A 26,369-nucleotide genomic window follows, 5' to 3' on the forward strand; every position below is an offset into this window, starting at 1 on the left:
TTGATTTAGTGAGTTGCCTCTTTCTCTTATTTATTTATTTATTTATTTTTATTTCTTCAAGTTCACCAACTTGGTTTGAGCTTATTTTTTTTTCTTTTAAAGGATCTTTATATATTTACTTTCTACTTGTAATGTAAGCTAACATTGTTTACACACAAAAAGTAGTAAATATTATATACATTTGCAAAAAAAAAAAAAAAAATTGTACAAATTTCGCAAATGTGTACAACATTTGCCAATTTTTACGTGTTTACAATATAAATTTATATTATAAGTGCAATGTATATTTATATATATATATATATATATATATATATATATGTATGGATGTATGTATATATAAAAAGAGTGAATGGAAAAAATTACAGTAATTTTGGTTTGTTCAACTTTCACTGTTTTGTTGGCCCTTTTTTTTTTTTTTTTTTTTTGTGAATGCATAAAGTTGTAGTATATTTGCTATATTATTTTTGGTTTGTCCAATTCACGCTGTTTCACATTATAATAAAATATTAACATCACAAATTGGCACAATATTTTCACAATTGTTGAGGTGTTAATTTATTATAGGTCAAAATAATAAAATATCATACTATAACCAGTTACAATTAAAAATAAAAGTATTGTGAAAAAGAAGTGTCATATCCACAATAATTTTCACAACACTTTCATAATAAATCAAATATGGTAAATTGTTATTGGTTCTAATTTAAACTTACCAAAGAAACTATTTTTTTGCCCACCAATAACAACTTGTAGTAATCTATTACTTATGATTTGTTGTAAAAATGTCATGGACAATATAACATTTTTTTGTGTGAAAAATGTTAAGACATCTTGCTGTTGTCACAATATTTTCAAAACTGCTGAGCTGTCAATTCTTTACAAGTTAAAATAAAATATAACAAAATTATAAATGTGGGGTCCAATAATTGATGGGCCAGGCCCACTTGCTGATGGAGAGTTCAAAGGCCTAAGCCGAAAAAGGTAATGGCCCGAGCTCAAGAATAATAAGGCCCAAATGGCCCGGAGAAGCAGCCGAGGACAGTGCAGTCCTCGGCTGACCCAAAGATCCACCAAAAAGAGGGGCAAAACGGTAAAGGGACATGCTTGAAGGGAAATCTGAAATATCTAGGAAAGGCTGCCTTTACCATCTTCTCCATGCATATCTCTGCGCCTAACAGAGCCTTATCCTTTAACTTTATTAACCACTCCCAACAACTTTGGGTTTGAATTGACAGGACAAGTATCAGTCTTGGAAATGTCGACCCTACACGTGGACGAAGGAAAATGAATGCAGACTAGTATAAAAGAAAAAATAAGTAATCTAAGAGGGGGGGAGCTGGAACGACTGGCCAAAAAAGAAAGGCTCCCAGTCTACTTCCAGAGAAAAGGCTCCAAGGGTGAAAGCGCTTAAATCACATATGAACACCACAAAAACCCATCGCTGGGTAACCGAGGCCTAGCCTTTCGAACCCACTCTCTACAAATGATATTGTATGGGCCCATTCATGCGCGAACCCAATCTTACCGCGGTTCGTTGCGGGACGTGACCCTACAATTGGTGCTGTCTGTGGGAAAGGCTTGCGCGTTGGTTTAGACGGCGGTGGAGTTAAGCTTTTGTCGGGCGGAGGTCTATGAGGATGCCTTTATGACCGGCGACACATTGTTGCTATTCCAACATAAGTTCCCACTAGGGGCTACGTCTCACAGTGTCAATGACATGGGCAAGTCTAGGGGCTTCAAACATCAGGCTAGCTTCCCCCACCTTGGTCGAGGGGCTAAACCTTCGGAAGATAAATAAATAAAGAAGAATACAAGTTTTGGACAGAACCAAGGCCTTGTATGGTCCTCGGACCCAAGCCTCTGGGGAAACCAACTACTTACAAAGACAATACAAGTTTTGGACAGAACCAAGACCTTGTATGGTCCTCGGACCCAAGCCTCTGGGGAAACCAACTACTTAAAAAGACAATACAAGTTTTGGACAGAACCAAGGCCTTGTATGGTCCTCGGACCCAAGCCTCTGGGAAAACCAACTACTTACAAAGAGAATACAAGTTTTGGACAGAACCAAGGCCTTGTATGGTCCTCGGACCCAAGCCTCTGGGGAAACCAACTACTTACAAAGACAATACAAGTTTTGGACAGAACCAAGGCCTTGTATGGTCCTCGGACCCAAGCCTCTGGGGAAACTAACTACTTAAAAAGACAATACAAGTTTTGGACAGAACCAAGGCCTTGTATGGTCCTCGGACCCAAGCCTCTGGGGAAACCAACTACTTACAAAGACAATACAAGTTTTGGACAGAACCAAGGCCTTGTATGGTCCTCGGACCCAAGCCTCTGGGGAAACCAACTACTTACAAAGACAATACAAGTTTTGGACAGAACTAAGGCCTTGTATGGTCCTCGGACCCAAGCCTCTGGGGAAACCAACTACTTAAAAAGACAATACAAGTTTTGGACAGAACCAAGGCCTTGTATGGTCCTCGGACCCAAGCCTCTGGGGAAACCAACTACTTACAAAGACAATACAAGTTTTGGACAGAACCAAGGCCTTGTATGGTCCTCGGACCCAAGCCTCTGGGGAAACCAACTACTTACAAAGACAATACAAGTTTTGGACAGAACCAAGGCCTTGTATGGTCCTCGGACCCAAACCTCTGGGGAAACCAACTACTTACAAAGAAAAATATAAGTTTTGGACAGAACCAATGCCTTGTATGGTCCTCGGACCCAAGCCTCTGGGGAAACCAACTACTTACAAAGAAAAATACAAGTTTTGGATAGAACCAAGGCCTTGTATGGTCCTCGGACCCAAGCCTCTGGGAAAACCAACTGCTTAAAAGGAAAACTACGTTACATGGATTCTCTAGTTTGCCCTCGGACCCTCAACACTAAAGGGACCAGTACGGAATGGAGTAACGTGTTTCCAAAAGCATAATCGAAGTCATGCAATGCTCAGTCACTCCCTTGGATGAATTATTTAGAATTTGTCGTTCTCAGACAGTATTCTCGCACTTATTACAGAACGTTCAACCGTTATCTCGGTTAGTTTCCTAAGTTTAACTTATTATGAGTTATTATTATTATGCCTGATAGTGTCGGTAAATGAGAATTAGTTGGACTGTGTTTCAAGAGTTCTTGCTTTAAATGCCGCCGAGGAGAAACACACACATGGAGCACACCCATTCACAAAGCAGTGTTGTCAAAGGAACAGTATTCAAAACAAGTAAAGAAATTTCCATTTTTTTTACTAAAACAAAGAAATAGTACAGCGTACAATGAAAAGCTGGAATCAGTTTGTGTCAAAGCTCACTACATAACCAAAAAGAAAAGGAAGATACAAGAGAATAAGATAAAGCCGAGGAAGTAGATCAGAGGAGAGGTTGGCTACAGCTCCAAGACCTTGTTCTTCCTCAATGTTTTCACATGCTCACAACTCAAACAGCGAAAGAGACCCAACTTGAGCCTGACACCGCTGAAGAAAGGTGCAGGGAGTTGGAAGTTGAGGGGCTTTCTCTAAATATTCGCCCGCCACAAGGCAAAGGTGCTGACGGTGGAGAATCTTTCTTCTGACACACCAAAATTCTGGCATGAACAGAACCTGCTTCGGATTTTGACTAAAAGAGGGAGAGACATCCTTTCCCCTCGATCGAAATGGAGTATTCTCTTGAACTTATGCTTTCTGTGCCCATACCTCACTATTTTGAGTCTCATGAGGGCACGACGCTTCCGTGGCGGAGAGAGTTCCTTCTTCCCAACCCTCGCTTCAAACATGTTGTGCTAAGGGAGGACAGCACTAAGTATAGGAGCTGTGATTTGGGAGAAAACTAAAGAATTGGTGCGAAGGTGAAGTAACTTTCTCTCCTATTTATTTAAAGAGATAAGGTGGTGGCATTTAATTCACGCAGCGTCCCAAGGAACGCTACAGACAAGATGGCTTAGGCTCAATCTCCAACGCCACCTGCAACCAGGGGATTAAAGGAGTCTCTGGAAGGTGCACCTTGAACATTGGGACGCCAAAAAGTACTGCGTAACCAAAAACTACATAAATACCCTTTAAGTTGTGGGCCAAATGAATTCGCGGCCCAGGCCTGTTCTGCATGGGGGCCCAGGGGCAATAGTCCACGTCGAGGAATAACCGTTGCCGAGGACAACTTCCTGCTCGGCACCTCGTGAAATACCTGAGGAAAAGGAGAAACTGAACTCAAAAAGTTTTGGACAGAACCTAGGACTTGCATAGTCCTCGGACTCAAACCTATGGGGAAACCAAGTATTGAGAAAAACCTAAGTTTTGGACAGAACCTAGGACTTGCATGGTCTTCGGACCCAAGCCTATGGGGAAACCAAGTACTGAGAAAAAATCTAAGTTTTAGACGGAACCCAGGCGTTATGAAGTCCTCAGACTCAAGCCTTTTGGGAAACCGACTACTCGAATGGGGAAGGTTCTCGGCTCAAATACTGTAAAAGGTTAAAGCCAATGTGTTAAGAAGGTGGCGAAACGACCCAACTTTCATTAACTTAAGAAAACTGTCCATTTGGCGAATGACATGTCCTCGGATAGTTATTTCCTACATCGTATCGAGCACTTAGTCCTCATCTTGGCTGATTTTAAGGTAAGTTTCGTTCCTCACTGGTCGGCTTTGCTATGTTAAATAATTTCATTAAAGTTATGGTGACACCTTTTTATTAGCAAACATTTTAGCCTTAGTTATCATTGATTCAAATGCTATATTATGGCGCCGAGTAGCGTTTGTAAACTTGTAAAAGCATAAAAACATAACATGCGAAATAAAGTAACAGCAACTTTTATTAATATGAAAAATTATTACAACGTACAAAGAAGGGCTTAAACAAGCCTATACAAAAGATGAACTGTCAAAGCAACAATAGCATCCGCAATACAGATAAGTAAACAGTCAGGTGTCTTTTAAACTCGCCTTCAAAGTCTCTCCAATCTCTGCCTCAGTACTGCTCATATCAGGAGAAGAACCTTCTTTAGAAAAAGATGAAGGAGAAGGAAGAAGAATTGGAACACATGGAAGCACTTCAGCAAGCTCTTGTCATCAAGGAGCGCAAAGGAAGAAGAGGATGGAGGAGATGAATGAGGAAGATGGAGGACATGAGCAGAAGATGGAGGAGATGAATGAGGAAGATGGAGGACATGAGTAAAAGAAGGAAGAGAAGAAGAGGGAAGAGATGAAAAGAAAGAAAAAGGAGCAAAAGAGGGAAAAGGAAAAGCACCAGGATGGGTCTGGTGGTGGAAAGAAGAAGAAAGAGAGGCAGAAGGAGGCGCCAGTGAACGAAGAGAGGAAGAAGCAGGGGCACTTAGTCCCTGCCCCAGTCCTGACTCCTAACACACTGGTGCCGTGTTAGATATGCTCATGACAGAGCGGAGGGTGGTGATAATGGATGTCTTTGACTCGGTCACACCGAAAGTGAGATGTGACGAGTCCCTGCTTCGGATTTTGGCTAAAAGGAAGGGGAGACAAATATTGAGTCTCCGCCATCCTTGCCCTGACCGAGCCATCTCGAGCTTTATTAGGACATGGTGTTTTTGGGAATGAAGTGGTTTATTCATGGCTGACTACTGTGGTGAACTTTCTATCGAATAAGGTATAACCCGAGAGAAGAAGTGGACTCTGGGAGGAATCTGAGGGACTCAGGTATGAGAAAGTAAGCTTTTGTCTTCTCTCTTTATATAGGGGACGAGGAAAAGAGTACATAATACGTTCAGATCTCTAAGGAAATCTGCAAACATGAATGCGTTCGTTTCATTCCCCCACGCCATCAAAAACCGTTGAATCTGGGAGGCCTCGTAAAGGGAAGACATTAAAGACGCGCTTCAGATAACCAGATGGCATAAACGCATCGTGCGCAAATCAAGGGAAACGTCTTGTAGGCAGGTACATTCCCTGGGCAGGTGAAGAGTCGCCAGCACCAGTCAAGGGATGAATTAAATGAGCCATAACAAAGGCTCGGTATTACCAAAACCCCCCTCTCCAACCATGATGTCGGATAGCAGGGTTTTGAGGGGCTATTGTGGGGTCCAATAATTGATGGGCCAGGCCCACTTGCTGATGGAGAGTTCAAAGGCCTAAGCCGAAAAAGGTCATCGCCCGAGCTCAAGAATAATAAGGCCCAAATGGCCTGGAGAAGCAGCCGAGGACAGTGCAGTCCTCGGCTGACCCAAAGATCCACCAAAAAGAGGGGCAAAACGGTAAAGGGACATGCTTGAAGGGAAATCTGAAATATCTAGGAAAGGCTGCCTATACCATCTTCCCCATGCATATCTCTGCGCCTAACAGAGCCTTATCCTTTAACTTTATTAACCACTCCCAACAACTTTGGGTTTGAATTGACAGGACAAGTATCAGTCTTGGAAATGTCGACCCTACACGTGGACGAAGGAAAATGAATGCAGACTAGTATAAAAGAAAAAATAAGTAATCTAAGAGGGGGGGAGTTGGAACGACTGGCCAAAAAAGAAAGGCTCCCAGTCTACTTCCAGAGAAAAGGCTCCAAGGGTGAAAGCGCTTAAATCACATATGAACACCACAAAAACCCATCGCTGGGTAACCGAGGCCTAGCCTTTCGAACCCACTCTCTACAAATGATATTGTATGGGCCCATTCATGCGCGAACCCAACCTTACCACGGTTCGTTGCGGGACGTGACCCTACAATAAAAGTATTATGAAAATGTTGTGTCATTCTGTTGTGTTTTTAAATTTTTTTTGTTGGTTTAATCAACTTTGTTGAGCCAAAATTCTTTATTCCACATACAATTTTCTTGGGTTAACTTTTGTATTTTTTTTACACATTATTTTAAGTAAAAACACATAGTTTTAAACACAAAAATAAAAACAAAAGCTTAGGAAAAAACATTTTTCATCCTTTATGTTTGGGATAGTTTACAATTCTTCCTTAAATTTTAAAATCAGGCAATTTTTCCCTTAATATTTTGGAAAAGAGCAAATATGTCATATTGTTGTTCTTTTAGTTAAACCTTAATGAAAGCTTATGATTCTTAAAATATTTTATTATGTAATGTTTAAATTACTCCCGCTAAATTTTAACATCCTAAAAATTTTCTTTACGTATTTTGAGTTTTAAATGATAAATTTTTTTAGAAAGTTAGAATGATGATATTAGGTGTTTTATTTGTTATCTAAAGAACGTTGATTTTCTAGGTTTAAATTGTCAAAACTTATAATTTGTCTAATGAAAAATTCGATGACACATGCCTTGTTATCTTTTTATTTTATTTTATTTTAAATTTCTTAGCAAAACTCAGTTGTTTATTGTTGGAAGATGATGATATTCGTTATCATTTTTAGAAGTTTTTTTAGAGTAGATATATTGTCTTTAGCAAGTAGGTACTAAAAAACTATTATAGTTAAATAGCTACCCTAACTTTGTGGTTGATCAAAATTCTTAAGCGAATGAGATTAACTTTTTACAACATAATTATCAAAATTCTTAAAATTAATGCCTCTTTTTTATTAATGTAAATCTCTATATACTTTAAAAATAAAATGATTCATATATTTGTTTTGTGATACAAATAAAATCTAGACTTGACCTTAATTACTACTTTTTTTTTTCCACAGCAAGCACGTACCTTGCACGTGCTGCCCTCACTAGTTTAGTATATAAAAAAAAAAAAATACTTGAATGGGCGGCTCTACATTTAGATGGGGTCATCAAATACTTGGTTAAAAAAATATATTTATATATAATTTTTTTTAAAGTTAGTTTTGATCCTCTAAAATAAAGGGCTTATTTGAACAATAGTTTTCGTTGGGTAAACAACACAACACGAATTTTCATAATACTTTTTCATTCATATGTATTTCTACAATACTTCAATAACGTTACTAGAAATCTCTTACCAAACGGGCTCAAAAGTTTGAATACTTTAACCTTAAGCTTGAATATAATTATTTTAATGCTATTTTCGCAATAAAGATTAAGTGATAGGTTGTAACTGGTTTTTATTTGGACCTACAATTAACATTATTTTTTGACCTACATTTAACAACTTATCTCCTAGATTTTGTTGTAAATTTTTTTGTGAAGGTGTTATATCAATAGCCCTACTTTCCACATATTTAATTTTATAAGAAAGAAAAAAAAAAGTTTCACATATTTGCTCCTTTGCTAAAAGGAAATAAATAAATAAGTGGGGACTCTAACTTACTTTAGCGTTAACAAGGGATGAAGTTGTTTTCTCTGCACTTTTCTTGTTCATAAAAAAAAAATTACACCGCTAATACAACCAACTAATTTGTATCTACATTTGTGATTCCTTTCTCATTCTCTCTATTTCTCTTTCTTCTCTCCTTTCTATGTTTTCTTAGTTTTTCTCTTTGTCTGATCAAGTAGTTTGATAAGTGCTCTATAGATTTTCAATTCCAATAAGTCTTTTATTGCTTGCTCCAATTAAGTAATAGGTGTCGTATGACACTTGTTTAGAAGCATTTATTATGTGAAATTTATCAAGTAAAGTTACATTTTTGGAGAGAAGAAAAACGTGTTTCTGAAAGTTATTTTTTTTATTAAGGGAAATGTTAAGGTGCAAAAAAGACAAAAAAAATGACAGAAAAAAAGTCAGAAAGACACCAAGCGGTACTCATAAAACTGAAAAAATGAGATAAAACTGTAAATAAGACAAAAAAATTGTTAGAAAAATTTGAAAAAAGTTATTGTTAACGGGCATCTTGCGGTGCCCGTTAACACAACCCTTTTATTAATTAGACAATTTTCCCTTCACTCATTTCTCTCTAACCCAACTAGTTTACCCCAAAAAGTTTTACTTCTACCAACTCTCACAAGAACAACAAAAAATCACAAACTCTCAATCATCACTCATCAGAACAAAATCACAACACACATGAGTATAGCTTTATTTATTTATAGTGAATTTGTGTGTCTTTATTCCAAAAAAAAAAAAAAAAAAAAAAATCACATCTCAAAACTATCATTTATAGAGAAATGCAATGTCCATAATATTTTCATAAAATCTTCGCAAGAAATCTTAAGTGACAAGTTATTACTGATTGTTATGGGTCATTTAAGTGGTGGATATAAATTACAGCAGTGGAGCTAAATTTTTAGCAATTTAGCTTCACTAAAAGTTACTTTATCTATTTTACCTACACACATGCTGCAGCAGTGGATCTATTTTAGCTTTCAACATAATAAAATAATATAAACATCACAATAAAATATTATATCTACTACAATAAAATAATATATTCCACTAACAAAAAAAATTACACCACCAACCTCAATCACCTCTACCGTCAACCACAGGCACAACCACCACCAACACCACCACCATCACCACCGGCGGCAGTCCACAGCAAAAAAAAAAAAAAAAAAAAAAAAAAAAAAAAAAAAAAAAAAGAAAGAAACCCACGAGCACAAGCCCACTGCCACAAACACAAATACAAGTCCACTTGCCCACAACAGATCGGAAAACACCACCACCACCACCACCACCACCACTACCACCACTACCGGCAGTCCACAGCAAAAAAAATAAAAAAAAAACCCACAATGAGTACAAAAAAACAAAACCCACATCAGAGCTAGCAGTCCCGGTCCATAGTACCGACTCCAACGGTCATGATCCAGGGTGCCACGTTGGCCAATGAGGCTCTGGTAGGCCCACTGTTTCCGGCAGAGCAAGAGACGAAAAGCCCTTCTCAACCGCCGTGGAAGCTCCGATTGTGATGGTGTCTCTGTAATACGGAGCTTACCCACCGCCGAGAGAGAGCGAAAGCACGTCCACGCCGTCGCTTATGGCTTGATCCATACCCGCAAGAATATCGGATCCGAAGCACCCAACGCTCCAACAAACTTTGTAAGCTGCGACGCGCGACCGACTCGCCATTCCAGGCGCCGTGCCCTGAGCGTAGCCGAGAAGAGAAGCGTTCCCCACGGGGGATCCGGCAGCGGTGCTGGCCGTATGGGTCCCATGGCCGTCATTGTCGAGCTGAAGGATGAGGGAGGCCGGCGAGCTGAGGGATGAGAGAGGCCGGCGAGCTAGAGATGGGTGAGGGAGATGAGTGTTTGTTTGATGATTGAGGGAGATGAGAGTGCACGGTGAAGGAATGAAATAAAGGGATGAAAAAAATAAAATTAGTTTGATTATTTTATTCGGTAGTGGGAGTAAAAAATTATTATTTTTGTTTAGATGAGTGCTACAGTGCACATCTAAAGATAGATGTGCACTGTAGCAAATAAGCTAAATTTTTTACCTTTGGCTCCACTGCTGCAGGTCCTTTTTGCTATATTGATGGAGCTAAAATAGCATTATAGCTTTTTAGCTCCACTGCTGCAAATGCTCAACAACTTATCACATAAAATTTGCTGTAAAAATATTGTGGACTTACCGATTTAGCACTTCTCTATAAGATAAATTGCTACTTTCATCACTTTTATAGTTTTTTGAGGCACATTTGAAGAATCTCGAATGGGGCTGCACACATATTAGCACGCCAGGGATTGTCTGTAGAAAATGAGTTAGTTTGGCTAGATGAAATACCCGAATGTATCGCCAATATAGTTCAATCAGACTTATCTTTAATAAAATGATGACTACCTTTCTATCATAAATTTACTATTAATATATGGGTGGGACTCCATGGATGGGATTATCAGATGTGTTAAGCTTAAGCAGCTGACAAACTATTTCAATTTTTCAATAACTAAATGGTGCAGGATAGTTAAAAAAGGATAATTATGCTTCTTTTTTTTTCCAACGTTTAAGCCTAGCAGAATTAACTTCAAGAATTCATGCCCAAAAAGTTACCAAACGCCTCCATTGCTCAAGATTGATCCATGCTAAGTCAAGGCCATATGAGATCCATTACAACGAGGTGATGATGTTTGTCCCTTGCCATTGCTACATAATTTTTGTTTCTTAACACTAGTTTCATGTTAAAGTTAAACCAAGAAATGTATGATAGTAGTTGTACTATGTCCATATGCCTCATCCTCCATAAGGGCTGTAATATAATAATAATACACACTACATAGTTAGATGGGAAAAATGTCCTTTATTTCCTGCCATTAGATCTTATAGTTGTAAGATTGATACATAAAAATGACCCAAACATGTACACACACATACACTTGTATTGAAGAGTCATATTCAAGAACAAAGAAAATAAATTTGTCCACTGCTTTGAAAGGCTACATGCCAATGTTTTGCGCCACCATCGGGTTAAGACTGATTCCAATTATACATGCACCAACTGATCAACAATGAGGTGAGGGATAGAAGCACTGCTTGTTCCAAACTTGGTGCTTTCCTTCTAAGTTGAAAATGAGCAATTAGTAGAATAGAGAGTTCACAAATAAGAGTATCCTCGAAATCTTCATAATTAATGACCAACCTAAGCCGAACCAGAACATAATCAGCTTAATATCGGTATATAAGTTGCTTGTATGCATCCTTGTTCTTTGAGTAATAATCAATCTCTGCCTGCAAACAAGAGATCACACAGTTATAATTTGCATTCACAAGTAAAAGAAAACTCCTCCAAAATGTTTCTACAGCAAGCTCTATATAATTCATTCAGCAATTAAATTCTGTGAGAAAGAGAGTAAAGCACTCGAAGGTGCTTATATCTTTGACACACTTAACTATGTAAGAAAAGTCCTGGTATAGCCATTTGAAGTGGCTTATAGCTGGGCCTAGAACTTGACATTCCCTAGGTCATACTTCATTAATAAATATGTAAAGTAAAAGGTAATTTTCAAACCTCAATGATTAGTGATCTAGCTATTTGACAATCAGGAAAAGGCACAGAAATATGTAAGACTGATTTATAACAGTCAATAAATTACTTAGACATCTGAAAATTTGAAAAAACTCACAAGTTTATTAGAAAAAGTTGTATCTGGGTTATTGGTTTAAGGAAGGCTTTATGATATTCAACAAAAGTGGGAGTTTTGTCCAATAGGTACGACCTTTTTGTAATATTCCACAAAAAAAAAAAAAACTATTTTAATTCCTATGGCGGTTTTTCTTCACTTAGCCAAACAAATATAGGAGATCAAGCAGTAACAAAGTCAGGCAGCAACAGCCAACGAATGAATGCAAGTCTTGGCTTTACAAGTCTTAGCAACAGCCAGGTACAACACATGAAAGTGCATTTGAGTCTCATGTTGGGCTGTGAAACATGGAGGAGAAAACAAGGTAAAGGTACAAAAGGGCGTACTGACCTGGAAAATCCCAGAAAAAATTACATGGCAGAGCATGAATATAGATGACTATAAAACAGACATATCTAACAACAAAATAAAATGATATTGGATCGTTATCCACTCATACCATATTATACAGCTGAATGTTACAATGAAGGAAATTACATATGCCAACATTAACCTTGTTCAAAGGAATGTTGGTGGAGCATCTAGACTCAAGGGAACTAACTAAAATGTATAATCTTGTAATACAGACAGGCATCACAATTGTTGGACACATGTCCCTCCAATTAGTATGAGACAAGTGCCAGTGTATGACGAGTCTCCAATGCAGACATGACTCATCCAAAGAATTTTCCATGCAACATAGATGAGAGGTTAATCTTTCTCAAGAAGCACAAAAGGCTTAAATCTTTTTGCTTAAATCTTTAATCTACAAGCTCACCATTCAGAAAGCTTATTTAGTTATTTCAAACATACCTTGCGAATTCCTTTTATGGCAACCAAAAGCTTTTCACCAATTAGATCTGTCAAGACACTATCATTCCGGAGAGCCTTTAAAGATTCAGAAAGTGATGCTGGCAATCTACGAAGTTTATCAGCAAGGCTATCTGGGTTTGTATCTGTTCCATAGAGGAATGGCATCATGAATTTACCAATTATAACATATGCTTTACTTGTCATCTCATATTATCAAAGATTACAAGATCTTACCAACAGGTTCAGGGAGAGAAAGATGCCTCCGAAGCCCATCAATGCCAGCAGCAACTATAGCAGCCAATCCTAAGTACGGATTTGCACACCCATCAAATGATTTAATTTCAAAGTTGCTGACCAATCCATCTGGAATTCCAGGTGGGCATGCAGTTCTCAATGGAACTTCTCTGTTTTCTTTTCCCCAGCACTGGTATGCTCCACTCCATGTATTTGGTACTATTCGATCATAACTGCACACACATAACAGTTAAAACATGAAGATAAGAGAAAATATTCCGTATGAAGTAATTTTTCAAAATATCTATCTAATATAATGAAATAAAATGGTCTCTACAATGTTATCTCCTACTAAGTTTTACATCAAACATAAAACTCTATTAATCAACTCATACGGGCTAGGATTAGATGGGAAAACAATGTTGGAGTTAGGTAGGTGTCATTGAAGGGTTGAAGGAAAATGACATTGTTCTTGGTCTAGGTGTAGTTAAGATGAAATGGAATGAAGGGCTACAGGCAAGTGTATATAAAGGGGTAGAAGTGCAAGAGGTGAAAGGGTGAATGGAAATGCAAAGAGTTTTGTATGTGCGTGAGAGAGAATTTTTTTTGAAACATTGAATCTAAGGAAACAAAGAGTCCTTATTTTTTAATTGGAAAAGTCTTGAAACATTAAACCAAATGAAAGAAAGAGTCATTATTTTTTAGTTGGAAATCAAAGGAAACAAAGAGTCCTCATCTGCTCACATTGTAACTTTCTAAACTTGATGAAAACAATTGTAAAATTTCTAAATATTTTCTGACAAAATATGCAATTAATTATGATTGTACAAAACAATTTTTCGTTCTTAAAAAGATTCGAAGAAGGAAGAAATGAAGTATGCTATTGAACTGTGCAATATCTGATTAAAAAGAATATACCTATTTGGAACAGGTGCTGTAAATGCCAATATTGCAGGAAGATGATGTAAAACCCCTGCCATGAACTCCTCCCCAACGGTGGACATTCCATACTGAGAAGTTCCACCAGATGCCTTAAAAACATTTTCTCCATTCTGATACAAACTGATATGCACATGGGACCCTGAACCAATGTCATCTAAAGCATACCTACCCATCAAGAAGAGACAACTATGTAATGTAGTATAATGTGTTATATTATGAAGCAATTTTTCAGACATAAATCCATGAAATAGATTCTACACATGCATTGTTGATTAATTGTCACAGAATGAAAATGTTCCCCATAATTCCTCTCATAGTGGGACATGGGAGTAATCATTGAGTAGCTTTGCCCAAAATTTTAAAAATCAGGAAACATTTAAAATTCTGTGACTCATTGTAAGCAAGACAACAAATATCATTGGCACCTACTTTGGCATGAAAGTTGCCAGTAATCCATGTTTCCTTGCAACAGCCCTAATAACCTCACGGGTGAAAACCAACTTGTCAGCAGCATTAGTACAAGCAGTATAACCCAGTGCCATCTCAAATTGACCTTTCCCAGCCTCTGCATGCAACTATGAAAAATGCTAAAATGAGTTAACAAAGTCTTGGCACATAATATTTGAATTACAGCATGCGCGCGCGCGCACACACACACACACACACATATATATATATATATATATATATAGAGAGAGAGAGAGAGAGAGAGAGAGAGAGAGAGAGAGAGAGAGAGAGAGAGAGAGAGAGATGTCTTGGATTAGCTTTTTTCTGTTAGTTTATTTGCTTATGTGCAGCTTGTTAAAACCTCTTTTTTTTATGTACAACTATATTTTTGTCAAGGTTACTCACGTTTACAATTGAACAATGGAACATACAGTAAAAAGTGTCATTGTCATTTCTATAAAAATTAAGTAAGACATTGACATGGAACAAAACCAAAACTAATGGAACACCGAAATTGAAGAACAGAAAAATAAAAATAACCCAGGAATTAACACTAAGCAAGAGGAAACAAAATCTAGGAATTACCACCTAGAGTTGCCTAGAATTAGTACCAAGTCATTGAAGGAAAATTTCAATAAATTTACTACTGAAGCGAAAATTTTATCCATTGGAGTATAGAATAGTGGGATTACATACACTACTATGACTTAACCCTAACTCTAATTGACTTAGGAAATGCCAAATGTTGAATAAGAAAAATACCGTTGACTCTAGGAAATTAAAGAAATTACTAATAACATAATTAACTAATAAAAGCTAAATGAAAATCCAACAAACTGATGGTAAAAAGAAACAATTGACTTCTATAATTAACAAAAACAATCAAGCCTTAGTCACAAGATTGTTAGTGTTTGCTATGGATCCACAACAAACTAGTCAAGGTCGGCCAAATGTATTCTAACTTCTAGAATCAAACAAAACTATATTAAAATAAATTTGTTTTTGCACTAATTGCATCATAAATATTCTTGGAATTTATATAATATTAAATGGAAAGCTGCAAGTCCTTAAGGAAATTTTTGATTGCCTCAAAAGTAACTGCAGCTTTATTTTGCTGAGGAATAGATACTAAGACTTCATTTAATGAATCAAACAAAAGGAAAGGAATGGGCAATCAAATTCAACATTATAGAAATTCAATAAAAAAAAATTGGTGAAGGCCCACAGATGGAAGGCACGCTAGCCTCTACAAACAAAATTGGCACAAAGCATGAAATTTTAGTGCCCAGCTGATTGGCGATTTCGATTTGGCATGCATTTTTGTTACACTGGATTTCACATGAAACTAGATTCCTTCAGAAATTCTCTCTCAGATTCATTCATTGGATAGGGATAATTTTAGTGTCAGCAGAGCTAAAGCAGGAAGTAAATGCCAATCTTTCATACACACTTTACCTAGTTAAGTCGCTAAGCATATATAAAGAGCAAATGGACACAGATTACAAAAACTAAGCCAAACATAGGTAACTCCAATGGAAATTGCCTCCCCTGAATAAGAATAAATAATGTTGAGTTTCATTTGTACCTGTTCCACTGTGACATTCAAGGAATCAAGAGCCGCAACAACTTCTTGAAGTAAGGGGGACATAGCATCAAATGCTGATGTAGAGCAGTAAGGTGTTGAGTCTACTGGCATCCATTCTTCTTTCCCTTCCCTGCACCACTTTGTAAATTACATTAATAATAGTTGCGAAAATGGTAACAGCAAAGAAAATAGCTAAAGACCTTGGTATGCCATACCTTAGTACACTCTTCAAGAGGAAAAACTCATTCTCAAATCCTGCATTCATTTCCTGGACACGGCATTTGAAAATTAAACATCAAACTATCTTGCCAGCAATTCACATGAATTATCCTACATACCAAGTTAAATTCATCTTTCAGAATTTTTGTAACCCTTCGCAAGGCCTCTCTTGGGCAATACTCCCATGCTTCACCAGGTTTAAGATGCATGTCAGCCAAAACCATTTCCTCCTGTTTTTTCCTGTTGAAGAAGAGAGTGGTTTGCCACATCCATTATGATAGACATAAATTCAGAGTTCAAAATAGATAATGCTGCCTGCCTCAGATGATCTCTAAGAAGCACTAAACTACAAACGTTGCTCTTTGAAGCTATATAACCCATATGAGACTCTTAGGATAAGAATGTGTTCAGCAGTAGGTCTTTTATTACATAGCCCAAATACTGACTAGAAATGACAGAAAAAAATTTATAGTTAAATAAAGAAGAAAGGTCCATGAACTACATATGCAATTGAAACATATTAACAAATGTGCATCAAATTAGTGACAGTATGGCTAAAGCAAAAATAAATAAATAAAAAAGAAAAGAAAAAAAATACTGAAGCAAGATACTATATACTGGTCAACAAAGAAAGAAATATTTTCCAGAACCTGTAATGACATAGAAAAAAATAAAATATGATAAATAATTAAGGATTTGTATTTTGAGTAAAGATATGTTAACTATTGAATCCGTTTTGTAGCTTCTCTTAATTCCCAACCCCTTCTATCACATAGCAAACCACAATACCAAAAAGTGCAAAAGTTACATGAGTTTACTTTAAAACTTGACCAAGCATAAAAAGAAGTAGCATCACTAGCAATGTCATTTATTTTGTTACCTTATTTTCCCTTGTATTCTAAAAATATTGGATTGAAGACTAATTAATTAGGGAGATTCTAAGAAAAGGAAGGCTAGCATAACAAGGCCAACATAAATATGAAATTCTAGATACTAAGCTTGTATGATTAATAACTATGTTCTTTAATTTGCTGGGGGCCAGAATTCCAGTACAGCTTAAAAGTTCCAACAGAAGAATAAAAGAGTGGCAACATGGCACGTTGCTGGCCCTATTCGATTTTATCGGATGTCACAAACTTCATCAAGAGCTGACGTGAAGTCTAAATTATTGACATCCTAATTGTGTAGGGGACAATACATGTAGAGGATTTATAAATTTTAGTTTCACTCTTCAATAGTTGATGGAAAGAAGAGGAATCTGGAAAACTTAATTAATATATCACGACAAATGGAAATTTCAAAGTGGACAAATTAGTACCATGGTATTCTGAACTTGGTTGACAAATCAGGAATTAGTCTGATCTCACCCGTTCCAGTTAGATTGGTCTCATCAGCTGGACCATCGGCAAAAGAAGTCATTCCCATACTTGCAAATGTCAAACCAACACCATTCTTCTTAATAACATTGCTGAAGCGCATCGATGGAACAACCTGAAACAAAGACATCATAGCCTTCACTACAGTACTATTGACATTAACTCCCCACTGGCTGCATCAAAAAAGAATCTTGTACTGCATAAGCATGGAATTGATTCTTTTTTTTTTTTAATTGGTAAGTTACACATGGAGTCATGGACTGTTGAATCTTAGAACCCAAAACCTCACACTTGCTCTTATGAGGAAAGGAGATTCCATTTGAGCTAGAGCTCGTTAGCAACATGGAAGAGGAAATTCCAGATACTTTTCTTGTTCTAGGTCAATGATTCAGCCCTACTAATTCCTAATAGTGATACTAATATGATGACCTCCATATTACTTTGCTGACTGAGAAATTACACATGGAAATCATCTAAAATGAAATAATCATGATTTAATTTCAATAACTTGATACTCTACAGATGCACATTAATTGAGAGGGGTAAAATCACTTCTATTAAGGCATGGCAAAATGAATCTATGTGAAGACATTACCATATTACCCATGAAACTTTAGAAATTGAATGACTATACAGGCGTACAGTCATCTGCTGAAGGGTTATGTAGATGAGCAACAATTACTTTTGTTTAGGTATTTATCACTTGCATTCTAGAGAATCTTATACAATATCCCATATTACAAAAATCTTAATGAACTTGTTACACTATGCTCTATATATAGCCAATTTGAATTGTTGTAGAAACAGTACTAATCTATTCTTATCATCAGATTCTGTGAATCTTCAGTCTGATGATAATCATCAAGTAAGAAATAAGCAATGTTGGGCAACTTCACATTCAGATTGCTAAGTTGACGGGAATAAGGGATGCACCTTATTCTACCAAGCAATCAGTCCATAAATTATTCACTAGTATGGCAGTAATGAATTCGAAAGGAACGGAGTACAAAATGATTTTAGGAAAACAGTCAGATGACACATTGGACTACTTTAACCTGTTTGATGCCTACAGGAATAATTTTGAGGCAGGAAAACCAAAACTGATGAAACACCAAAATTGAAGAATGGAAAAATGAAAATATCCTAGAAATCAACACCAAGCTATTGAAGGAAAAACTTCAACAATAAATTATATTCATTAAGCAAACTGTCTAAAACTAAAAGGCTCCATTGGAGTACAATAGTGTGCTTACATACACAACTATGACTTAAACCTACTGTAATTGACTTAGGAAAGCACAATCACTGAACTACAAAGATACCCATAACTCTAGGAATATCAATAAAATACTAGTTAACTAATAAGACCTAAAATAAAATCCAATAGACACATAGTAAAAATACAATTGCCTTCCAAAATTAAATAGAACTAAACTAAATAAAAATTGTCTTTACGCTTCCCGCATCAAACTTACTGTCAGCAATCTGATCATTTTCACTTAGGATCTTTATGAATCTTACTTATGACATTTTGATGCAGCACTAATAGGAGCTTTTCCAATTCTTAGTACTTATATACTATTATAAGCAATCATTGCAGCAACATAGGTTCGATAACTAGTTCACAATGGTTTGCTATGGAATTATCAAAAACAACTACATAGAATGAGGGGATGCTTGCTGCAGCTAGAATTATAAGAACGATGACTTCTTTCCCTTTTTTGTTTTTGTTTTTTCTATCCCAACATTATTTATTTAAAAAAGAAAAAAAATAGGCACTCTGCTTCATTCTGAAGAAGGCTGTTTCTCGTCAACAAAGTCTGACTACTTTCACTCTTAAACATAATTAGTTGCGAGAACCTGGGATAATTTCCCCTTTTCTACATCTCAAATGGCAGGCAAACAGAACCTCAGTCATTCTCTCCTAGTTCAGAGATCTGTTCTATATTTTTGTTTCAACTCTTATTCATGTTCTTACACTTGTCTTAAATGACAGGCCCAAACTACATTTACGAGGGAAAAAAAAGTACTCACACGACATCTGTGCTGTCCTGAACCATCTACCCAGATAATGCGAACAAGCGAGACATCATTATGTGATGCACTGGTCTTAATTTTCAGAGAGTTAGGAGTTACTGCATGCTTTGAACCAAGAGATAAATTAATCTTGTAAAACTGAATTGCATTCTGGGCAAAGATATCTTTAGAAGCTTCAATAGCTTCAGCAATTGAGAGATCACCATCAACGCATGCATCACGTAAAACAGAAAAGACAACTTCACGTGCTTGCTTTGCACCTGTAAAAATGAAAATCGGTTGGTGTGAGGAGATCATCTTTAGTAGCTGATATGGCATGTTCAAGACAGAGAGTCTGCCTTAACTGTTATGAACTTCCATAGAAACAAACATAGATTAAGACTTGGTAAAATAGTAACAAATATCAACTTTAACAAACCTAAGTAGAAAGTTTCAGGAAACGCATAACCATCAGTGCTGAACATCACCTGCAAATTCATTTATGTTTAGCATCAAATTTTATAAGTACAAACTAGACATAAAAGAGTACATAAAAGGAGAAGCACTGCCAGAAACATTTTTCTTCCAGAAACACGTGTATTATGGTATCAACATTTTTCTTCCAGAAACATATATGCATTATAGCCAAAAGTAAATGCATAAAAAATTTTTAAAGATGGCTACAGTCAGTTAGTTGACAAAAATTTTGTAACAGGAAAAAAATGAGGGGGGGGGGGGGGGGGTGGGAAGGAGGAGGCGAGGAGATGGAGTATGGATAAGCTGTTCTCATGGCACACGTGGAGTTTAGAAAATGGTGACATATCCTAGGTCTTTTGTATACTAAAACCCTCCATCAGTATTATATAAACCGCTTATGGTATAACCTTCTTTATTGGGGCCAGCTCTAAAAGCTCTTTGACTGAAGATATCATCCCATGGACACTAAGCTTAGGAACTGCCAACCCAAAGTCGAGGTACACCTGAAAGTGAAAGCATTACATTATTTACAAGGAAAACTTCCAAGTATATCAATATTACATGTTAAAAGATGTGATTCACTTGGGACTAAATTTGACCTGGGAATAAACAGAGGCCAGATATGATGCTTCCTTTGAAAATGGGTAGGATGCATGTAAAAGTACTATACGACATTTAGAAAATCTCTTGTCCTCAAGAAGCATCCGGAGATGAAGGGGATTGGACAGCCGCATATCCAAGTCTTTGTCCCCAAAACTAGTTGTAAAAAAAAAAAAATGAAACATACAGATTGAGTATATAAAGTAACAATGTAAGAACATACAGATTTCTCTAATGCTCTTTCTGATAGCTGAGAAAAGAACAAGAAATGCAACAAAATAAAAATCTTAGGAGCTGCTTGATTATTCACAGAAGTGGACCAGAATGGGCCACATCTCTAAAATTAGTTTTATTATTAGGGACACAACCATTAAGATAAATTCAAGTTCAGTGTGTTTCAGGTGCATTTTGAAATTGACTTGAACATCCTTACATGAAAAAGCCACAAACTATCTCTAGAAAATTTAAAAGCAGTCAACTTTCTTCAGCTTTTAGCTGATTGGGTATATAGAATTCCCAAACAACCATCCATATTCTGAGTTTTATTTTTCTCTATATCTTATTAGCCATCATTCAGAGCATAATGTGAAACAAATATCAGCCTCAAAATTGTGTTACCCTGTGTGTATCTGCATCGGCAAGTCCAAGCATAGAGCAACCTCCAAACTACAAGTGAAGACATAGTCGATAAAGCTTTTATTCATAATGCGAGTAGGCTTCCCAGCTGGAAAGATAAATTGGTCAGTATATCATGCAGTGTATGCTGAGAAACCCCAATCCACATGCTACACTCACCACTTAAAATTTCAGAAAGACCTTCCTCAGCATCTTTTCTAGTGACATTTGTATTTATCTCTAATCCACTGCGGTATGCAGCAATGCTTTTTAAGCCAAAAATCTGATTAGCCACTGTAACGCAGATATAAGGAAACCAACTAAACAGGCTTCGTTTATAACTTTATAATACTAAGAAGGACAAGGTACAAGGAAAAAAAAAATCTATTATAAGCTGAAAGGATATGACTTCAACTTTTCCAGATAAGTTTCAGTGAACGTATCCAATGTCCAAGCACCTCCATTTGGCAACTCCTAAAAGGAACAAAAGAAATGAAGAAATGAATTAAAAGGTATAAATAAATTAGATTCAATGTCCAAGCACCTCTTGCTAAAAAATCAACCAGTTTATAATAGTAGAGAGTAAGAGATGCTGAATCAATAATACAAAACTAATAAAATAAAGAAAACAACTGATGAATGAATAACATATACAAGCACATGACACTCAACTTAATAGATTTGAAAATTTTATCAGAAACTTAGCCCATAGAAAATAAAAATATTGGGTCATTGCTAAAGACTGTATCAAGATAAAAAGTAAAAACAAACTATGCAGATCATTGACATCTCATTGACATAGGCATGGAGGTACAATGCACAAGATATAGAAGATAGTAGCCAGAGAGAAGGGTACATAAAAATTATTGGGACAATTGACTACAATGAAAAGATAGATTTCTAACTCAAACAACATACTTCAGAAGGTATAATGTACAAAATGTTTCTGATTAAATCATTTTAAAATGACCCTAGAAAAGAAGTTGCAGAAATAACAACCAGAAAGATCTCTAGTTCCAGCAACCTTATTAATTTACAAGATACAAATACAAATGCAGGACTGAAATGCAACAATATCTCCTGATAGTTATAGGAGCATCAAGAGCATAAAACTTAACAATAAAAAATAACAATAGATACTGTTTTGGGCTACTCGTGCCCAAATAAATTGTTCCCCAAAACAGATCAACTATACAAGTAACTGTCCATAAAGTCCTCAGCTCTTGTAATGTCAAACGAAACATGTAAGCATAATATGCTGTATTCCTTTTGGGATGGAGTTGGACATCGAGATGAAACACATGACCAAGTGAACAATGAGACAAAGTCCAAGAGTCGAAGAATATCTTTAAAGCATTCAATTAATCATTTCACGAAAACAGAAAATATAGTACAAAGGACAGCATATACATGCATTTACAATTTATGAAATGCTCAAAAGGATAAAATCAAAAGGTATATTACTTGATCAAGAATTTTCTCAGCCAAATGTTCAATTCTCAATATTCTACCAACAACTGGTGCAAAACTTTTATGCCACTCTATGTCATGCTTTTTGTCAAATTCAATCCCATCGTCAACAAGAATGGCAGATATTCTTGCAGCTCTGAAGCATATTGAGCTAATGGATTGTAATCCAGAGAGTCTACGGTATTCTTCAACCCCTTGCAAGGATAACTCAGATCCATACAGTTCAGCAATATGCCTTAAATTTCTCTGCCATGTACAAAGCAATGCAGTCAGAATGGAAGAACTAAAACCAAAATTTTTTTTTCATAGTTCTCAAGTACTATGCAGTTACAAGTCATAGCATCATATGTGTGTGTCTTTGGGATAGCTTATTTTCATTGGTTTAATTTGCTTTAATTAAAAGTACAATTCTACTTAGAAAAAGTGAGGTTTTAAAACATTGTACATAAGCTAACTAAACGAGCCAACTTGTAAGCTATACCGACTAGGCTTATAAATATAAGCTAGTGAATGAAAGAAAGATTATGCAGTACTGTGCTTGGCAACAGGAATATTAAAAGTTCCTTTAGATTAATGAAACTGCCAACTTCAGAACATGGCGAAATGTACTTTTAACCCAACACTTATGCTAGTTGCACTCGGGACATTGAATAGAGACCTCCAATTTGAACAAATTTACAAAATAAACTTATGTTACTTTACGAAATACATTCATTTCATTTCGTGTGCATTTGGCAACTGCTTAAAAAAAGCTAGCTTTTCAATTTAAATTATCTACTATTTGCGAGTCTCAATGTCTCGTCTTTATTTTAAATAATCTAACTTTCAACCTATTTTCATCAGCTTTTTCGCATAGCCACTTGTGGTTTACACAAACATGTGATAAGCAATTGAAGTACTTCCACAAAAATCACAAACCCTTTTTTTTTTTTTTTTTTTTGAGAGAGAGTTTCAACCGTCCATTTCTTTCTAAAGCTTAAGAAACACCGACTGTTCATAAAAAAAAAAATGAAAAAAAAGAAGAAGAAGAAACATGGACTGAAACAGAGTATAGCTGGACATGCCGTAATAATAATTGATCATAAAAAAAAAAAAACACATATTTCAAAAGAATTTATTGCATTGACCGTAGTACATGGCTATTTAAGGTAGTTGCTGGAGACAAGTCATTATCACATTGCCCTCAGACTGACAACATCATATTACTACATACATCTTCCTCCATTTTTTTTTTTTTTTTTTGGTTTGTTTGATTTCCTTTGCATAGAATAGATTATGAAAAAAAAAATAAAAAAATCAAAACATAAATATGGGATTGATTAGCTTGTACCTTGAAGGAGAGGGAGTGAGGCGCGTAGGATAACGCGTCGCCTTCGGCTTCAGAGAAGGCACGGATGAAAGGGAAGGTGGAATCGAGAGCGACGATGTTGTGAGCGTGGCCGTCAACTAGCTCCACTTCCTCTATGGCTTCTCTCAGCTCTGTGAAATCCATCTCTCTCTCTCTCTCTCTCTCTCTGTGTGTTAAAAAATCACTCGGTCTCACAATTGCTATTGACTATGCAGAGGAAGCTTAAGAACTGAATTTTTTGTCAACACCGCGACCTTTTTATAGCTCCATGTGTAGTACAATTTTGAATTTTTTACTCAACCAACGTTATTTTTTTATTATTCCGTTGAAAACTGAGAACCACCATTTTTTTTTTCGGTGGAATAGAACCACAGTTTTTTGCTTTTATAAAAATATTTTCACAACCATTTAATTTAAGTGGGAATTTTGAATTTATAAATATTAGAAAATAAATAATGGATATATCTTGGTTAAACAATTACTACAACTCTTGATATCTTTTTATCATGCATGAATTTTGACAAATTCATTATTAGATTAGATTTTTTTTATTTTTTTTTTTTTTCATACTTGTAAAATTTTCAGAAAATTAAACATTAATAGTTATGTCGGTAGAGAGGGAAAATTTCCGACCTATTACAAACTGACACATCATACAACTAAGTCTATAAAGTATGGCCAATTGTAAAGCGCCATATACTGTTACTAAGTTTTGGTATCACTATTTAGAAACTAATAGAAATTTGTCAAGTGTCGTTGAAATAGAGACATAAAAAGCAAGCAAAAAAAAAAAAAACCAATTACACATTGACGCGTGTAAGCAATGACATAAGCAGTCTGGTGCGTGTAAGTAATGACACAGACAGTCCAATCGGATGCTAACATGTGTCGCCTTGAAAATCAAAACATTTCGGCCAATCAAAAGATGCCACGTGTCTTGGAGAAAAAGTCATAAAGCTACTTCAATCAGATTGTGACACATGTCACCAATCAAACTTCACCACGTGTCACTCACCCACCCCTAAACTCTTATAAATAAAAGTCTTCCTAAGGCATTTGGAGACACCAAGGCATCTAGAGCACTTAGAAGTACAGAAGTTTTGCAGGAATAAAGTCTCAAAACTTTCAAGAATTTCAACCTCAAAATTGAAGAACATTCGAAGTAAAACCATCCAAACTACCTTCCTAGATCTTAAAATTTGCTAGAATCAAGCTCAAAAGCCTCCAGAAAACTTCAAGAAACTGCAAATCAGTGAAGCTCTACAGATTCAAGCCTCAAAAGCCTCAAAGAACTTCTACCACAAAATCTTCGAAGACAAAGAACACGAAGAACATATGAACAACACGAATAACAAATAATTTCTAACAAGCTCATAACTAGAGATTCATTGTAATTCTATTTCAAAGGTCTTCGATCCATCCTTCAGCCAAATTGAAGGATATTTGGTGTTCAAGTCAAAATCACATTATTACAATTCCAATCAACAAGTCTTTCAAGGAGATTGAATCAGAGCCTCAAAAGCCTCAAAGAACTTCTACCACAAAATCTTCGAAAACAAAGAACACGAAGAACATATGAACAACACGAATAACAAATAATTTCTAACAAGCTCATAACTAGAGATTCATTGTAATTCTATTTCAAAGGTCTTCGATCCATCCTTCAGCCAAATTGAAGGATATTTGGTGTTCAAGTCAAAATCACATTATTACAATTCCAATCAACAAGTCTTTCAAGGAGATTGAATCAGAGGATCACTCTTTTGTAATTTCAAAGAATTGTACCACATATTCATCAATACAAATTCGCATTCATGAAACTATTTTACTTGTTTGATTATTTCAAACTAGAAATTTAGTCGTCCACAAATTCTGGCACATCCGGTGGGACATCTCTACCTCTCATCTGATTCTCCTTCAAAGAAAGAAATCCTTATCATCTTGCTACCAGCTCAAATGGCCTTTAGCAAGAATATCCAAGTTTCAACAATAGCTACTTTAGTTAGACTTGGTACGCTACCACCAACAACTGCATTAGTGCAATCAATTGTAGCCAACCTAAAGTTCACAATCAACTTCAATTTCAATCAACCAAGGAATCCAAGGTCCTGAAAATCATCTCCTTAGACCCTCTTGCAAGAAACAAGGTCATCAATAAGGACATCTCCACCTTGGAACACCTCAAGTATGGGGGGAAATCTCCTTCTTCCTTCACAAGTAGTTGGTTACATGATTTCTCTCCCATCGTAAGGAACTCAAAAAATGAGATTTCACGTGTTCGCTTCAATTCACTTTCTTCTCCATCATTTTGGGAAGTTGTGTCAGTCATGATGACT

General features: G+C 36.2%; 1 protein-coding gene across 2 annotated transcripts; it reads right to left on the bottom strand.

The window, feature by feature from the left end:
• Window positions 1-11,051: 11,051 nt before the first annotated feature.
• On the bottom strand, window positions 11,052-24,277 carry LOC126691955 (protein fluG-like). 2 transcript variants are annotated; one of them, XM_050387289.1, is made up of 19 exons: window positions 24,016-24,277; window positions 22,680-22,931; window positions 21,621-21,689; window positions 21,396-21,510; window positions 21,219-21,324; window positions 20,600-20,756; window positions 20,408-20,503; window positions 19,963-20,011; window positions 19,542-19,804; window positions 17,450-17,622; window positions 16,251-16,371; window positions 16,128-16,180; window positions 15,913-16,042; window positions 14,310-14,455; window positions 13,857-14,045; window positions 12,939-13,171; window positions 12,705-12,847; window positions 11,411-11,499; window positions 11,052-11,329 (listed from the first exon to the last, which is right to left on the bottom strand). In XM_050387289.1, exons 1-18 carry the CDS (start codon window positions 24,175-24,177, stop codon window positions 11,437-11,439), a joined length of 2,520 nt encoding a protein of 839 aa, XP_050243246.1. In that variant the 5' UTR covers window positions 24,178-24,277; the 3' UTR covers window positions 11,052-11,329; window positions 11,411-11,436. The 2 variants fall into 2 exon arrangements, with proteins under 2 accessions (XP_050243246.1, XP_050243245.1); XM_050387288.1 differs by having other exon boundaries at window positions 11,052-11,499.
• Window positions 24,278-26,369: the final 2,092 nt, after the last annotated feature.

This window comes from Quercus robur, chromosome 7, assembly GCF_932294415.1.
Source record: "Quercus robur chromosome 7, dhQueRobu3.1, whole genome shotgun sequence".
NCBI classification, from domain to species: Eukaryota; Viridiplantae; Streptophyta; class Magnoliopsida; order Fagales; family Fagaceae; genus Quercus; species Quercus robur.